Source organism: Acanthaster planci, linkage group LG16 (assembly GCF_054643075.1).
Source record: "Acanthaster planci isolate LZ-2023a linkage group LG16, COTS_SCS, whole genome shotgun sequence".
NCBI classification, from domain to species: Eukaryota; Metazoa; Echinodermata; class Asteroidea; order Valvatida; family Acanthasteridae; genus Acanthaster; species Acanthaster planci.
Window position 1 is genome coordinate 6,140,913 of NC_141792.1, and position 18,605 is coordinate 6,159,517.

Consider the following 18,605-nt stretch of genomic DNA (forward strand, 5'->3'; position numbering starts at 1 on the left):
ACAAATATGCCTGTGTATTTACTCCATTGCACAGTACATGTACGTTCATTTATAAATACGTCAGTTTTTGGTTTATCGATCATGTTATTATTATTTGCAAACTATGCTTACAACATAGCTAAGGCTATGCATGCCTCTACACATCAAAAGTTGCTGCATGGTTTAGAATATCTCTTAATATCTTCTCATCAACAGGTGCTGAACTTTGTGGATTACTGCAGTCATGTCTTTCTGCATTTTTTAGCCAACTGCTTTGGTTGCATTTATTGCACTTGACCCTCCCATTCATGAGGATATTCACAAAGTAGTGCTTGGCAGCTGCAGGTTGGATATGCAGAAGGCTGATTTGCTTCTTACATACTGGGCAAAGAATTGTTGAAGATGACGATTTGGAAAACAGCTCTTCTAGGCATTCCAAGCAAACAATGTGTTCACACTGTGTTTCAGTAGGTCTGTTGAAGATTTTGCAGCAGTACTTGCAAATGAAAGAACTATCATCTGACTGAAAATCCTGCCCCATTGTCGGAGTCGTTGTTTGCCTAAGCCACTCAAAGTTCCTCTGCACAGTTGCCTCTTCCCTGTCAAGAGTCATAAGACGAGCATGTTTCCCTTTCGAAGGACGACCACCTCTTTTGGAAATGTTCACCTTATCACAAATAAAGCAGGGGCCTGTTGGAGGGGGGCAATCATTTGGCACAGGATGTGTCTTTGCAAGATAAAGATTTGAACTGCAAAGATGGCACATGAAGGGAGGGTGGCAATGTGGCTCATCGGTTTCTACATTATTTTTATACTTTGCTTGTATCTTCTCTTGATTTTCTGAGCAAGGCTTAGGTTGCCTGTTATGGATTTTCCATGGATTTACTCTCTCAGCACATATTCTCCATAATCAAAGAGCCACTTTCCAATAGTCTGTCAATTAAAAGTAATAAATTTACATGCTTGTATCCTTGAGACTTTTGTCAAGAGTAGCTTTGTTCTTTCCTTTTTGATTGGTATGTAGTTCCAGAACTATTTTTTTATTTAAGGTATTAAAAAGTGACAAATTAAAACAAACGGTTTCAGTGTAAGAAAACAATTTCAAATTTTCTTTCAAAGCCTTTTAAGTAAAAATGATTCACATGTTATGTAGTTTTTGAAAGTACATGTACATGTAATCTGAAAAACGGACTATTTCATTTATCAACCTCTGAGGATGTTATTTAAAATACCAGTCATTTAAAAGTTTTGACAATACCGCACCCAACCTGTTTATATATCAGAAAGTGGAGGTTATTTTGCACTGCTGGGAGGTCATAATTTACCAAAGAATATCGAGTTAAAGTGCTTGTCGCCCCGCATTTTTTTTCTAGTCAGGCGGGTATGCAGTAGTCAGTCGGGCAGATCGCCCGCGCGTGATATACATGTACATGTAGTCTGGCACCGGTACCGCGCTTACGCGGGCTACCGAAATGGCGGTTCAGGCTGAAAATATCACCCATGTAAAGTCCACATTTCTCGAAAACCTTGGGGTTTGCACAGAATAGAAAATACAATTTGTAAGATGAAGAGTTGTTTTGTGATACTATGTGTTGTTTTAGGCTAGGAAAACTCTAGGTCATATAGAATTTTCATCTGTAAATCTTACCTCGCCAGAAACACAAAATCGGAGCAGCTCAGTTTAGCTTTAAATTTCGCGCTTAAGAAATCCATTTCAGTTCGCTTCTCCTGTTGCACTTGTCAAAAGTGTAAACGTGTGGGAGTGGTCGAAAATATTCATCAAAATCGTGAATATACAGTATTATCAAGACTTTTAGGCAGTGTTTACAAAATGGGTCAAGATTCATGAATTATGCAACTTGCCCGTACTCGTCAAAAACTGACGCATGCGCACAACCGGTGTTCCCCGTTTAACACAGACGGAAACAGCGGTGAAAAAGATACATTACCGTGGTTGTACCAAGGACATGTTTTTATCATATAAACCGGCACTTTAGACGATGTTTAAATTAAGCATTGCCATTGGCTAACCAAAAAAAAAATTGACATAACGCTTCCCTGAGAGGAAGTGTTATATAGCCTTGCGGTTGGAGGTCGTACACAAAGTAGCCAATCACAGTGCAAAGCCATCAACCCCTCCTCCACCACCACCCTTTGAGCGCTGGACGACGAGCGAACTAAAATACGCAGTGGTCTCGTACACAGACGAACGGTTATGAAATCCTATTGTAAAGTAGTCTTTTGATTCTGCATTTACGACAGATTTTAAAGTTTAATCTAATCGACGGCGTCATGGCAACTCGACTGGATCTGAAACCCATCGACTGCAACGTTGTACAACTCGTTTCACGGAAGCTTATGAAGCGAAAACAAAGTTCGTGCGTGAACAAAGAGACGGGAAAAAATATTGTCGGAAGTAAAGGGTTGGCAATGAGTTTCGTTTGTTACCAATTTCACTTTTCCAAAATATTACCAAAGGAACGCAAAGAAAAAAAAAAACTCCGACATCAGTGTTTCGATCTTAGGATGGTTTCATTAGGAATTTATCCAAAAATTGTCGAACGTGATAGGACGACCCTAAAATCCCATAGGCGGACCCGGCGCGCGAGGATTCCAGACGCTCGCTGCAGTGCGTGAGCTTTTACAACATTTCAGGCCCCGAGTCACTAAATTTTGTGATTGAGTCGAATCATTCTAGTGTAGTTATTTGAGTCGAGTTAAGTCACTGGTATAGAAATCGAGTCGAGTATAGTCAATTGGAGTAAATACAGTAAATAAACACAAGACTGGATTTCATTCCCCACATTCCCAAGACCAGTTTATAGGCTGGCTCGCAGATCATACAAGAACTGATTTGGTTTGGTTTGGTTTGGTTTGGTTTATTTCACATCTTCGCTAACATTGCAGGTAGATGAACAATAAAAGAAATTCAGAGTAACAAAGATACACAATGTTATTACACTATTAATTCATACACTGTAAACGAAGATGTATAGATGCTGGATGGAAAGTCGACGCTTTATACGAAACCCAGCATCCCGTTTTGCGATGAACATTCCATTCTACACGTTTTTAACAAAATATAACTTACATTAAATTGTCTCAATACAGTGTACAGATACATCTAGCTGGTTTATGATTACGGCATTTAAGGATTACGAATGAGGTCTTCGGTAATAAATGTAAATAGTACCATGAATATGTATGAGTTGAGATCACTGTTAAGTAAGAAACTCTTAAGATTTTTCTTGAATTGTTAAAACGGTACGTGTTGAGGGTAGGCAGTTGAAACTTCTATTGGTGTCTTACAGTTGATTTGGAGAAATTTGTTCGCGCACTAAGGATGTGAAATTTGGATGACAATCTTGTATTATAATTATGGATTGAACTGTTTCAAGTTAACATAGTTTGTATGGCCGTTGGAAGGATTTAGCGCTCAAAAGTATACATCAAAACGCGCAAGTGATATTTGTAGATATTTAAGACAGTGTGATCTATAACCTGAGTTACCGGGTATTCATTAGTCTTAAAAGTTTCTTTTGAACAATATTAATATAGATTTTCTTTAAGTATGCATGATAAGTTTTGCTCCAAGCTAAATACACCATAGTGTAAATAAGGTTCAATTAAAATGTGGGGTAATTTCAGTTTTCTAAGAACACCAAGATTTCTAGAGATGGACGTGTGTACATTTTGGCAGTGGTGTTTCCAAGAAACCTTATCGTCAATGATAAGAATTTTACGCTGCGTACTTTTTGTGTTATTGAATCATTAATATAAATATTTGATTGAAATGTCCTTATTTGTTTTAGTAAAGTACATACAAGCAGTTTTGTTTAAATTTATGGATAAACTGTTACTGATTAACCATGTGGAAATGTTTTGTAGTTCTCTGTTCACAGTTCTCAAACCTACTTGCAAATTGTCTCAACTGTAGAAAATATTAGTGTCATCGGCAAATAAAATTGCATAAACCATTTATATATAAGAGAAACAAAATGGGACCTGATATTGAGCCTTGGGGGACACCACATTTAAGTGTTTGGAATGTTGATCTTTGATGCTCCCAATCGACAAATTGCATTCTATCAAAAAGATACCTTCGAAACCAGTCCAGGGCAATCCCTCTAACCCCATACTTCGACGGTTAATTCAGTAGTATATCATGATCAATGTGTCAAATGCTTTGGACAAATCAAGAAAGACACCAATAGTATTTTGTGACTTATCGAGTGACTGGGTGATTTTATCTATAAGGTCAATAACAGTCATTTGTGTAGACTAATTTGCTCGGAAGCCATACTGAGAATTGCTGAGGATGTCAAATACTTGAAGGAATGGGTTTAGGCGAACGGCAGCTTATAAACGTTCCAGAATTTAGTTGAGTCTAGATTTTTTGCGTGCACAATATACAAGTCTGCTTCTGATAAGTTGAATGTTGACCTGCGTATATGTCCATTTGTTTTGAAATAGCATGATGATTTTTGTGTGTGTTGAAATCAGGACGTAAAATTACCCGGCCTCCAACCATCAATGACAGAAATACAAATCACCTGAACAATTTTTAAAACCACTAATGTAGAATTACATTTCGGATCTGGTTCTGAGAAAGTAAACCATTGCAAATATTTTTTAGCAAAGAGATATATTTTTATTTTAGGACTCGGGTCATATTAGCTTTCACTCGAGTCAAGTCTTCCGATTGAGAGATCAGTGGAATGATTTACTCAGTGCGAGAGTTGAGTCATTTACCCGTTGGGACACGAGTCGAATTGTCAAACATTGTGACTCAAGTCAAATCACTGATGACGCAAGTCATTACAGCTCTAACTAGTCAATATACCCAGCAAGACATGGGACCGAGGGGTACCCCCAACATGTCCCTGTATACACTCCAGACTATTAATTGTTACCTGAACATCCCCCTAGATGTCTGAAGAGAACTGCTGAAATTCCAATCAAACAATCACCCTAACCTTACATATCTTTCGTGGACTTGTGAACAAAAGATGTCCACACGATGCAAGAATTAGGAAGACGTTCTGTGGACTTACATACGTCCCGCACAGGACGTTTTCCTTTCTCTGAAAAAGGAGTTTAGAGGCATTTTGAGGGAGGGGCATCGTCGTAAAAGGAAGGGGAATAGTCAAGGAAACCTTATACAAAAAGCCAGCTGAAAATCGTATTCCCAGTTCAAGAAAAATGAGTATTTTCCACTGAGGTGGGTGTATGTGTTTGGGTGTGTGTGCGGGGGGGACACTCTCTGTCCCATTGTCTTCCAAAGTGTTCCACGTCTAGAGGTGCACTCAACCAATTCAAGCTCCACTGAAAATAGTGTAAAATCAACCAAGTTTGGAGCCCCATGGCAGGCAACTGAAGTCCCTGAGGCCTCTCAAACAAAAACAATATGCTGTTTGATCCTTCAGATTTTATTTAATTTTCAATTTTTAGTTGGCTAACCAATGATTTTTTATTTATCCGCCCAAAACGAACTCACCCCGCAAAAGTGAATGTCCCCAAGTCTTCTCAGCAGCTTTTTTTCAAATGAGCCCTCACCTTTCGCGGGCTCTTCTGACAATTTTCAGTCACATTTTTGTCTGCTTTGCCCCCAGATGGGTGCCCCTGAATCTCCCCCCTGAGATGATTCTGGGTCAAACTTACACAATCCCACAATATCTTGGCCCAAACAGATCCCTCTCTTCGAAAGAATCTGTCAGGGGTATTTTTTAACCGCCTCCGCCGCCTGGCAGAGAATGTTCCTTCAATTTGGACACTGCAGCCTTTGGGGGCCGCGCAAGGGTATATCAACAAAAGTAAGCCCCAACATGCTGAGGCCTGGTAAAACCCAAATTTCTGCTTACAGGAAAATAAAAAAAAAATAATAATAACAATAAAAAAATTGCCAGCAGAAACTGGGAAAGTTGGGCTTATCCACTGTTTGGGGTTCCATATTCTTTTATTTGAAGCTTAGTTTATTATTTTGGAAGTACCTCATGCATCTCATTCACAGACATAAAACGTCCGTGACTAAATTTCTGTCCTATTTCTTGTTTAATTTGTTTGGCGCCCTCACGAGACCCAAAGTTTTTACACACATTATGCGTCGTGGACCCACTTGCGGTCTAACGTCTAGAACGTAAAAGTTAACTCAAGCCAAGAAACGCATGGCTGATATCAACCCATCACCCACTCCGGAGCGAGCAATCTACGGATTCGTTCTTTATCTTAGCTCCATCTTCGGTTTTAGTAAGTCTGTGACAGTGTGTGAGATACATGTACAGTATGTTGGGTGCAGTTGTAGGCGTACTGTAGACGGAATCAGCTAGGTCAAGGCTCCATGGGTCAACTCACCCCCTCGCCGACTCGCCCCTTACTAGACTTGCCTCTTACTAGACTTGCCCACTTGCCCCCTGACAATCTCACCCTTACCATCTCGCCCCTTTGCCCCCCAGACGAGTCGCCCCCCAGCCGAGTCTGCCCCTTGCCAACACACCCCCTGGCAAACTCACCTCCTGATCAAGGCGCCCCGTCAAAGGAGATAGTGCTGGTATAGTTTTGACCATTAGGGCTAATCGTTTATCTAAGTGCCCTTTCCAGAGGCGGATAATAATTATAAATTACATGTATTATGAAAATAATAATGATAGTCATAACTTGGTTATAATAAAAACAAGACGAACACAGCTTAAAGTTGAGAGCAAACCACAAGTTTACACAAAATTAGTTGCACAGAACAATTTAAATAGCAATAGGTTGAGGTACATGTAATGATGTGTGCTAGACAATGAATTCTGATACGCTTAACGTGCTTTACAAACAGTCTGTCAACTGAATGCAAGTTTATTGAATAATTCTCAATCTCTTAAGGTGAATTCTTCAATATAGTGCCTTCTGCCAGGACACTTACATGTAGGCCTACTTTGGAAATGTAGTTAATCGTCCAAACCAGCAGACTCTCCCCTGAGTGGGTGACTTGGTCAGGAGGTGAGTTTGCCGGGGGTCGAGTTAGTAAGGGGGGTGAGTCGGCTAGGGGGCGAGTTGTTTGGGGGTGGGATAGTAAGGGGCAAGTCGGTAAAGGGGCGAGTTGGCAAGGGGATGAGTCAGTAAGGGGTGAGTCGGTAACTGGCAAGTCAGCCAGGGGGCGAGTTGACCTACAATCCCACAGAATAGTCCGAGTAGCGTACAATGGTACATGTAGCTAGTCCGAGTAACTTGGACCCTACAAATTGCCCTTTTTAACATTAATTTGTTGCCCAAATGTTAACCCTAACCGCCAAGCATATTGTCTGGCTTACACTACACAGTACTACAAAATACTAAGTAATAGTCTGAGCCTGAAGGACCTAGCGGTACAAATTACTATTTCTGGCTAGATTACTTCCATTGTTACTTGTACAGAGAACAATAAAGCCATGCATTCATAGTGCCACAGCACTGTATGTTACATTGTCTTATCTATTATATCTTATGGCTTCACAGAACAATAAAGTCATGTCCTCTTACAAGCGACAGCGGACAGTACTACATTTTACTACAAGTAGTAATTTGTAGTATTATGTAGGGCTAGGGTTAAAAAAGGCAATTTGTTGGGTCCAAATGTTATAAAAGGCGATTTGTAGGGCCCGAGTTACTCGGACTAGGCCTACCAGTAATTGTATGATTGCGCTACTTAAACTGTCATGAGACCTGCTCTACGCTATGTGACTTCGCAGTCTAGCATGTCTAGTTCCGCATGTAGGCCTACTTGAAGTCATGGAAGTTGAACGATTGCCTGAAAGTAGCACCCACCGTGTGTACATGTAATCTCCAGGTTGACTTCCCCATTTTGAAACAGTCTTTCACAGTTATGAATTAGAAAAGGCCATCGGTAGCTCGTAGACTCATGGAAATTTCACAGTGTTCAATTATTTTTCACAAAATGGATAAGAACTTCATATGCATTCAAATGATAGGGGAAAGAGTTCCATGTTAGGACGCCACTTGACACCCTGTGCACAAACCCTATGGGACTAGTCTGAAAAACTCTTTGTTTTCTAAGTAAACAACTTTTTTCCCCAAAATTGAACTTTTCTGGACATGTTTCTGCTTTCTGATGGCTATTAAGTCACTGAAGAGAAGGATTACCTGCGTCTGTATATGGAACTCTTCCCACAATAGGCCTCCCACCTCCATACAACTAGAAGAGAAGTTATGATAAAATACAATGTACATGTATATGTGCACAAAAAATACGTCAATATGCATAATAGGCTAAATACTTGACCCATGTGAAGTGAGTTCCTCATTTGACTTTTAACATTCAATGTTGAACAAGTAACTGATATTCAGCAGTAACCGTTTGACTTTCAGGGATGAAAGGATGCACATCCCTGGAAATGAAGTTATCTTTAGAATACGTATAGGTATTGACAAAAATAATTTTGTTTACATGAACTGTCGTTTTGACCAAAGATTATATAGCGCTGTGTAGCGGCACAAGATGGGCAATTCGGCCATAAAAGTGTTATGACCATGGGCGCCATTTGAGTGTGAACGTTAATGTGTGTGCGTGCCTGTCGCGGCGCCTGCGCCTGTGTATTAACATGCACTGCGCAGGCGTAGTCCAACCAGAATGGCGCCCATGTGATAACAACGTTTTACGCGCATTCATGGTGAAGTTCCCCATCTTGCGGCGCTATACAATCTTTGGTTTTGACCGTGCTGTGTCAAATTTTATGGCCCTGGTTTCTCTGGTGTCTGTTGTGTGTTGCATCGCAGTGAGCTGTAAATTTTGTCTGTGTGGTCGTGCAGATTTGATGTTTTTGTGACTGTGTTTGCTTCATCATGCTGCTAAATATTGCTCGCAATCCACATGTTCAGAAAGGTTAGAACATTTTGTTCTATGCTTTTCTGCAACTTTTATTCAGACTTTAATTTTAGAGGACCTAAATTTAATTTTGAGAAACAATCTTGGGCTGTACAAGTTACATGTAAAACATTTTAGTCTTAAAAGGATTTATGCTAAAAATTGAAGGTTTAAAAACATGAAGCATTTTTTTGTTTTGACTCCAAGTCAAATAATTACCACCAATTCAGGCTAACAAATGTTGAAAAAAAGTAAGTTCAGTTGGTCTACAGTAAGTTTATCACTGCAAAATAATAGACTCTAACACTGAGGAAGATTTTTTGCTTTTGGGAGGGTGTACATTTGTTTGCAACACCATTTGCCAAAGCATTGCAGAACAACTTTTAAAATTTTGAATTAAGGTTCATTATACATGTAGTTTTACTTTTGTAATGTTTCTGCGTGATTTTCTTGCTCATCTAGATTGGCAGGCCAAGTTATTTTTATCTTCCTGAACTAGCAGAATAGTGTTACATGGTGTTGGTATGCATGTACAATGTAAGTGTTGGTCCCCATGGTACACTGTGCAAATGTACATGTAATGCAGTGGCAAGGGGGGCTGTTCAGGGGTACCTGTGGATGCTGAATTTTTACCGGAAGGCCACTGAAATTTAAGCCCACTGTTTACCTTGGTTAATACAAACACTGTTAATCTCATTAGTTTTCAGTTATTGCTTTTGACTTGTTAGTTTAAAGGACTACACTATGTACATGTACATTGTATAATTGACTATTTGTAACAATTTGACTGAGGCACACAGCTCCAATAACATGCACTTCTTGTGAAGCTGGTTTATACTTTTGCCATATTATCGGTACGGTTTTTACCCACACCAACTTGGTTCAACGTGGTATCAATTTTAAAACTTGTGGAGAATGTTGACATGAAAATACCAAATGTACTTGCCATCTGAAATTGCTAGATTTCTTATTTATAATAGGCTTCATCAAATTACTTTCTAAAAACTTAACAATGTTACAACATTTCTTATTTTACGGAAAGTAGCAAAGAAAAGGCCCCCCTGTACTACTTTCAGCTCAGCTTCACAGCATAAAATCAAAAATAAGTACTCCGAGGGCTTCTTGAAGGCTCCAAGCGGAGCTGCAAGAGTTGCTCTTCATCAGGTAGTCCATGAAAATATTCCATTGAAGAGTGCAGCAAGGCAGAATTCCTTGTCTTATGGCATTCCTCACAGAATAATAACTTGTGATGTAGAGGTTGGGAACAGATAGATGTGTAGTCCTGACACAACATTCAGTGTAGAAGAAGAGCATCCACTGTCCAAGTGGCTCTCTGAAATGGCCAAGATGGGCATGGGGCTTTCCCTGAGAAACTTTGCAAGGAAGGAGAAAAGTTCAAGAGTTGCTGGTCAAGTTACATCTGGTACTACTCATTCATGTCCAGAAACTGACGTGGTTGAAAAGAAAGAAGTTCTTATGGAATCCTCCAGAATAATAGTAACACAATCCAAGCTAAATAATTGGTTCAAAAGTTACCATTAGTTTGTCCAGTCTATAAATGTTGGACAAGCCGCAAAGAATCTGGAATGCAGATGAGACAGGATTTCAGATGAGAAGCAACTCGGGGCACATTATTGGACTTAGCAGATCTAAGTATTCAGGCTCACTGCCACATCTGTCTGTGGGATTCACAAAGCAGAGGCTGACGTTGATGTTTTGTGGCAATGCAGAAGGGGAACTTATCTGAACATTCTTTGTTCTCTCCTAAACCATGTCCCAAAACATACATGGGTCAACTGGGGGATCAATCATGACTTATACGCAATATATCTGTGGAATAAATTCACAAATTTGTGCTTATTTTGATTGAAAAATAAACTCTAAACTTGTGCTTATCAGAAGGAGAATTTTGCCACAAGAACTGGCATGTTAAGTTGAATAAGCATTACAAATGTCACTGTCACAGATGTTAATTTTTAAACATGTTAGAAAGCTACGCTTACTGTGCACACTCAGTGACTTGCACTGTGACCTGAGAATTATCACATGCTTGATACTTCTTAATGAACTCATTAGTAGTGTTTGCATGCCTGATGCAGGCAGCTTGCAAAAGTCGTTCTTGTAAATTTTCGTTATCCGTAACCCTTCTCCAAGCTCGCTTTAAGTACCATGCTCAGTCCAACAATATCCAACGACTTGAAAAGTATGAATATTGCTCAATCCAACAAGGTCCAACACTTGAAACTGTTCCGATACTGCTCAATCCAACAGCAGAGTCATTCCAGCATTCTTGAAAACCCTGCTGAGTTCAACAAGATCCAACAAGAATATGCCACTCACATCTACTGCTCAATCCAACAGGATCCAACAGATACATGTATTTACACCTGTTGGATATTGATGTGTTCAGCAGGGTTAGGGTTAGAGGCCTACATGCGCGCCTTGTTAACTTTTTGGACCAAATTTGGCAGTAAAAAGATTTCATATTTGCAGTTTAGCTGGAAAATAGTCCTGCTACATTTTACAAGATACATGGTTACAATATAAACATATTTTTCCAGCCTGATCAGTCATGTGTAGATCTGCACATTTACTTCTGTCTGACAAACAATGTATTTTCAGGAAAATTAATGGCTGACGTCTACCTTATTTTCATCATTGATAATCTTTTTACAGCCTCTTCTTAATCTTTTTTTATCTCTCTTGACAGCACTGTATGTTGTATGGGCATTTGTACCTGAGAAATGGCTTCACAGCATTGGACTGACGTATTGGCCTCAGAAGTAAGTCTGTGACGTGCATACACAACATAAGTTTTGTATTTTGAAGGTGAAAACAACCCTCAGTGGGGGTTGAGAACATACATGTGCACGGACTACATGTAAATATTTTGCATGTGAAGTATTTGTTGATATTATTAATGACCTTGATACATGTATTGTAGTTGTATGTATTTATAGCTTCTGCCCTTCCCTTAACATGTTCTTGATAAAGCCATCTATCATGTCCATTACACTTTATTTCCTGACAGAAAAAATTCATTAAGATTTTAACAGTATTTGATTGAAGAATGTGTGTGTTTTAAAATTAATGTAGTCACCAGAATTGAAAGCCATCACTATAGTTTGACCGTGCTCACTTGCAGGTGGCATGTCATGCAAACAGTCCTTTTTAACCAATCTGCTCCCAGTGGGAACAAGAAATAACTGTCTTGATGTACAATGTACATGTACGTGTAATACTTGTGTATACTGGTTCAGATGCATTGGACGCAAAACATGCTGAGTACACCTAACTAGTTTTTGTGTGAATTACATGTTTTGTCTTTGTGTGTATGCTGGGCACGTGCAAAGCTCGGTTGAAAAACTTCCCACTAGCCAGTCTGACAGCAGAGGCTGTCTACACTGTACTAGTTAGGGTGCATTGTAAATTGGCTTTAAATAAGCTTTATGCTGATTGTTTACAATAACAAAGATTACATGTAGGCCAGTCCTTGCCTTCGAGAAGAAATTCTGTTAGTTTTTGTTTCATTCTGGATGATATAGTGAGCATGCAGTGCAAGCCCAAAACGATTATATGTCAACCTCGTCCCCATGGACTACGTCATGCGAGAGTGGGTGCAATATGGTGAGGTTGATGACATGTACTGTATGATCGATTGCTGGTGAACAAGTACGGCTCCCCGTATTTATTTTGTTACAAGTTCAAACATTTCAAAGAGAGATTGTTGATGACCGTTACTCCCATTACAAGCACCCTGCATACTTGTGGAGTAAGCAATGCTGATCAAGATTATTCATATCAAATACCGGTACATGTACATGTACAGTGCAGCAAGTTGTTTTGAAAATTTATCTTTATAAACCCAAATGTAAAGCTGAACAAAAGTACATTTTTAGTGGTACCAATAGCAGGTTACTGGTCAGTCTGAAGCCCTCATCCCGACAAAAATGGACCTGGATTTTTTATATAGGCATGTTGGGTAGCTGGGTACCAGGCATGGCCTCTGTGTAGCAGGCATGGAACAGTCCTTCATTGGAAATAGTGCATGCGCATTGCGCACACGCAGCTTGGATTTCTGTACATGCACTGTAAGACTCGAGAACGAATGAATTACATATACAACTGAAAAATGGAGCATTGTCTCTGAGGTTATTTTCCTTGATTTTGCAGTTCAGGTTCTTTCTGGAATTCCTTAACCCGGGCCAGATAGATAAGGACATAAAGAACATATAAATGTGAAACTGTTTTGCTTTTTTCAACCAGATAAACCAAGAACTAGTCAGTATTAACGTTTTGGTCATATTAAGAAGTCTCAAAACCTGGATGTCAGTCGTAATGTAGTGAAGACTACATGTAGATGTCCAACCTGGGCTTCCAGTGCTATGGCTATGTCTGTTGCTACCGTTGTGTGTCCCTATGTTTTGCCAATGGACAGTGTTCTGGATATTGTTCAGATTGTGAGAAAAACAAGCATTATCTTTGAGTTTTCTGAAATGTAGGCACATGATAACAAGGATTGTCCATATTAGTAATTTAACTTGCTGGTTTATGTATATGAACAGCTTGCTTGCAGTTTACAAAGAAAGCATGTACATGTACCAAGTACATGTACATGTATAATGTATTTCATGTATACGTATTACCCGAGTTTCTTCTGACCTGTTTGCAGATACTGGGCTCTTGCCATTCCTACCTACATCAGTGTGTGCTTCGTGTTTGTTCTGGTCTTTTTTGTGGCATTCAATCTCATCACTGCGCCTTCACTTGATTCAGTCAAAACTGTCACAGGTAACAGGCTTAGTACTAGGCATGTGCCTAGCTTTCATGGCCTCACATTTTTCTTTACTGTGGTGTAGCTACATGCGCATGTAAATGTATCTTTAAAAAATCTGTAGCCAGTACTCGTACGTCGTATTTCTTCTTGATTAGTGTGTCTGTTTATGTGACGTGTACATGCACTCGTATGTCTTTGTTTAATGTGATGCATGTATCTGTAGGAGGAGTTTTTAACTTCTGGCCTCAAGTTAATTCTGTCTTGGCTTCTTGTTTGGACAGCAGTCAGTTATGACTGTAAGTTAATTACATGTACATGTATAGCCGTAAGCTGTTCAGTATTATCCCAGATATAAGAAGTTGTATGCCATGGTCAATTAGTTGTACTGTAGTCCATGTAAGTCCTGGCAGAAACATATCCATGTCAAAGAAAGAGAGATACAGAGTTCAAGAAAGAAATGGACCACCATGAATGATATCGTTCATGTATGTCCATCAATGATAAAGACAGAAAGTGAGTGTGGGCTGCCATGTAAGATAATACACCATGACAAGAGAAAAACTAAGTTTATGCACTCCCTGTAACAGGAAATTGTCTAAAAAGTAACATTCTAGGAATTTCTGTTGACAACAGTGAGTGATGTGTATAAATTAATTTGGCGACCAGAATTAGAAGCTGTAATACTGTGGTATTAGTGCATTCATCTGGAGAAAGGTGGTATGTGCTTCAACTAACACGGTGGTGTGACTTGCCCAATGTACTGACATGGTTGCGTGAGATGTACCAGTATAAAGCTAGTTATGTGCAGTGGAAAAATCATGCATTTTCATTTTGTTTATGGATATTCTATTCCAGGTGACCTGACAAGACCAGTTGGTCCCGATAATGCTCTTCAGCCCAAGGCAGTTCCTGCACTGAGTGACATACCAATCAGTGAAGTCAACCGCCGTCTGTACCTGAAAAGATGACCGTGGTCACACCTGGGGAGAATCTCATGTCTGATGTGATGGCATGCTCGAGCAAAGAGGATCAAGTTCAAGACAGTTCCTCAATGTTGCTTGGTGTGAGAGGTGTGGGCTTCAAGACACTGCAGATGACTGCTTGGAATGGCATGGTAAAACTAACCTCTTGAGGTGATTCACTGAGGGTTATATTTTCACTGAATATTTATAACACCTCTCCCATAGAGTTTGTGTAATGTAACAGAGATGTTACTCACTCAAACAAAAGCCAATACAAATGTATCCCAATTTCCAATTCATTGAACAATCATGCAAGTAATTGCTTTAAATGCTTATTAAGAATACAGTGTATGTGCTTTTCAGAGTGAAGGCACCATGGGTACATGCAGCTTTTTGAGTGCACAGTACAATAGCACAGTTGATGCCACAAGGTGTACTCGTAGTCAAGTCAGAAACAGTGGATAGGGTGTTTTAAGAAGCAATATTGCACCTGTTGTTAAAATGGGCATGTACATGTATGTATGCAGATGAGTGATTGTCGGTAGAGAAGAAAATGTATGTTACGTGAAATGTCTGCTGAAGTATGCAACTGTATAAATTATATGAGAATTCTTCCAAATTCATGGCTGTCAACGTTCCAGAGCCACCAGTTATGACTTGTACAAGTGTATTCATGTACATGTACATGTATTACTTGTTTATGGATTTATTTTGAACATATTTAATAACTACATACATGCACCTATGTGGGTTTCTGCACTGACATGTATATGTACATGTATCTTGCATATCACATTCAAAGGAGTGAGGGAATGAACTGTTGAGAGCATTGGCCCCGACTAAACAACTTAAAGGACCAACTAATCATTGATTTGAGAACAGAAACTAAAACTAAATCTTAACAATTCTTCATTGTCGTTTCATTGTGAGGGCCCTAAAGGATCAGCTTTCACTGAACGGGTTACGGTACCATAATTAAAGATGCCTCTAACTCAATAAACAAAAAATGAAATGGTTCAATGCGAACAATGTCTGTACCTGGTTGGTGCCAGAGGTTGAAGGGGTGATGACTTTCATTTGGAGCTCTGTATATGTATGTGTTTGGTTTGATTCCCTTCAGGAGACTTATCCAGTAACCAGAATGAGAAGCCAGTATGGCATTGCTACCATGTTCACCTGCAGGTAGTACTTGTACAGTATATGGTCAGGTTACCTTCCCCTTCAACCAGTGGTTTGTTGTGAAATACAGACAGGAATGTGCTCCCACTGCAGTAATGGTATCTACTTAGATTCAACTACAGATTGACACTGAAGTCTTCAGAGTATAAATGATGAACTTTGACCATGGGGACTTGCCAAAGTACATGTACTAGTACTGAGGGGCCATCTCAAGCCGGCCTTGTCTTTCCTCAGTTGCATGTTGACACTCTACAGTCTGTACAGCTCAATAAGGGATAGTGAAAATGTCCAGCATGACACTTGCTTCTCTGTCATGACGTCATGTTGACATTCTACAATCTGTACTGCTCAATAAGGGATAGTGAAAATGTCCAGCATGACACTTGCTTCTCTGTCATGACGTCATGTTGACATTCTACAATCTGTACTGCTCAATAAGGGATGGTGAAAATGTCCAGCATGACACTTGCTTCTCTATCATGACAAAGTCATGTTGACATTCTACAATCTGTACTGCTCAATAAGGGATAGTAAAAATGTCCAGCATGACACTTGCTTCTCTATCATGACAAAGTCATGTTGACATTCTACAATCTGTACTGCTCAATAAGGGATGGTGAAAATGTCCAGCATGACACTTGCTTCTCTATCATGACAAAGTCATGTTGACATTCTACAATCTGTACTGCTCAATAAGGGATAGGGAAAGTGTCATTCTCCTTGAAATTTTCTTTTGTGGATCTACATACAAATGGAACAAGAATAAAATCCAAGATCATATGATTACGTGTACATTGTATGGACAAATTCTTTCAAAGTTTGAAGCAACCACCTTAGGCAGGTTACAATATCTGTCAGTTCAGTGTTATTCTAGCTCAACTTATTTTAACTCAAACTCACAGAATTTACTATAAGGTAAAATAGACTAGCAGACTTGAGTAAGTTGAACTGACAGTAGCTATAATTTACTCATTGATAAATGAGGATGACAGCACAGAACCTGCCTGTGTTGCGAGCATGGGCATAAATCGGGGGGGGGGGATGGGGGACGTGTCCCCCTACTTTTTGAGGTGGGGTGGGCTACTGAATCATACCCCCAAATTTTTGTGATGAGCCAAAAAAAATTAAGGTCGATTTTGAAGGATTTCCCAATGACCAAAATGTTAACAATATCACTAAAAAGGAAAGCTGTTTTAAAAAGCCATAAATATACCTCTATATCTATTATAATATAAATATCTATTCACATTATAGATGTACATCTTTTTCATGAACATCCCACTGAATATGGTACCATAGTGTATAATGTACATATATATATGCCATTTTTGTGACTAAACAAGAGAAGTCTCTACTGAGGATTTCTTCCTCAAAAAACAGTTGTCTGCAATAACTTTGCCTCTTTAACACTGGAGTACAACTTATAGCCATGATTTTTCTTGAAGTAGAAAGTCCCAAATCAGATCTGAGTCAGTCTTTAACTGCTGTATTTTTCTTTGCCTTCCATTATCCTGAACATGCATCTCCCCACCTTTACATTACATTAATTTGGAATCAGTTATTGACCAAGTTTTGCTCATATCAAACTGTTCCTCTTTATGGCAATGACACCACAAACATGCCGATTTACTTTCAAACCCCACTATCCCCATAACCTGATTTAGAAATTTCAGATCTCTGCCAATGTATTTATCGACCTCGATCATGTTACCATTGACGATTATGGAGGACAAGTTCTCAAACTCCTGAATCAGATCACCAAGAGCAGCTTTAATTGAAGCATTGTCTTCGTGGCACTTCACAATTGCCAGGAGATACATGTAATTACCATGTTTAGACATGCACGTGCTTTCATACACAAGTGTATATGATAAGTTCACAAAAATTCTGCTTGCATGTGATTCTAGTACCATCTCCACTTAATTTGTGTGTACCTTGCCATCCTTGATCACATTGGTTCTTTTTGGGGTCAGACAGTTTTGAAATTAATGAGTCAGTGAGGGAGATGTACCCACCTGGCAATTGGCATTTTTCAGTTCAATACCTGTATTAAGTGCATAGCGCCTTTTTATAACTTTGCAAGATGTTTTGGCTTGGGCAAGTTCACGATAGCCTCAGTCAGGGATATTGTACTGGTCCAAGATGAAAATCAATTCATCAATGTCATCATCACAAAACTCTTCTTTCCGTACCATCTTCGAGGCAAACAACAACTTCCTCATCAAATTCATCTCTAAATGTGACACTTGTCTGTTTCCATCCTCCCATTGAAAAATCCTGCAGAGATAATTTTGACTCTTTTGGGGGGTTTTTGTGATGTTTTGTGATGTCTTTTTTGCTTATCACAATAACTGAGGTTACCTTTGGTCTTACCTTGCTCACCACTTTTGTGCTTCTTTTGATTTGTCAACTGGTGTATCTTTTTTGAAAGTTCTTTGTTTTCTTCTTGAGCTTGATCAAGTGCTTGTTTTGTGTCATTGAGTTCATGCTCAACACTAGCCAGGTCGCGCACTGCTTTTTCTAGTTTCATTTGAGTCGGTGATCCAGTGCAATGGGGCAATGCAAAATTGTACAACGTTTTTTTCCATTTTTTTAGCAAAGCTTGCTTTTAGACCGTGATCCTTTTGCACTTCTCCAATGACGCAGCAGAAATTTAAATTTGGCCAGAAGAGGTTTCAGTACACGCATAACATTCACTTGATCCTGATTGATGTGATACTTGGTAAGTGTAGCAAGTGTAAGTGTACTCCCAGAACGCTGCACAGAACTCGTGCGATCCAGGTATTCATCCAGTGCCCTGACTACACAAAGCTTCCTGTTAGTAGGGTACTTAGGGAGAACAATTTCTCTACTTGGCCCCTGC

The 18,605-nt window shown here is 39.4% G+C and overlaps 1 protein-coding gene and 1 pseudogene across 1 annotated transcript; both read left to right on the forward strand.

Annotated features, from left to right (window-relative positions):
* Nucleotides 1-6,054: 6,054 nt before the first annotated feature.
* LOC110989824 (phosphatidylinositol N-acetylglucosaminyltransferase subunit P-like) lies at nucleotides 6,055-16,236 on the forward strand. Its single transcript, XM_022254473.2, has 4 exons — nucleotides 6,055-6,225; nucleotides 11,535-11,607; nucleotides 13,497-13,615; nucleotides 14,457-16,236. Exons 1-4 carry the CDS (start codon nucleotides 6,144-6,146, stop codon nucleotides 14,567-14,569), a joined length of 387 nt encoding a protein of 128 aa, XP_022110165.1. The 5' UTR covers nucleotides 6,055-6,143; the 3' UTR covers nucleotides 14,570-16,236.
* LOC147796439 (uncharacterized) lies at nucleotides 9,830-11,104 on the forward strand (annotated as a pseudogene).
* Nucleotides 16,237-18,605: the final 2,369 nt, after the last annotated feature.

Coding starts and splice junctions, on each gene's coding strand:
- LOC110989824 (XM_022254473.2), top strand. CDS start 6,144: ATGGCTGATATCAACCCATCACCCACTCCGGAGCGAGCAATCTACGGA. Junction 6,226..11,534: donor TAGCTCCATCTTCGGTTTTA/GTAAGTCTGTGA, acceptor CTCTCTTGACAG/CACTGTATGTTGTATGGGCA. Junction 11,608..13,496: donor CTGACGTATTGGCCTCAGAA/GTAAGTCTGTGA, acceptor ACCTGTTTGCAG/ATACTGGGCTCTTGCCATTC.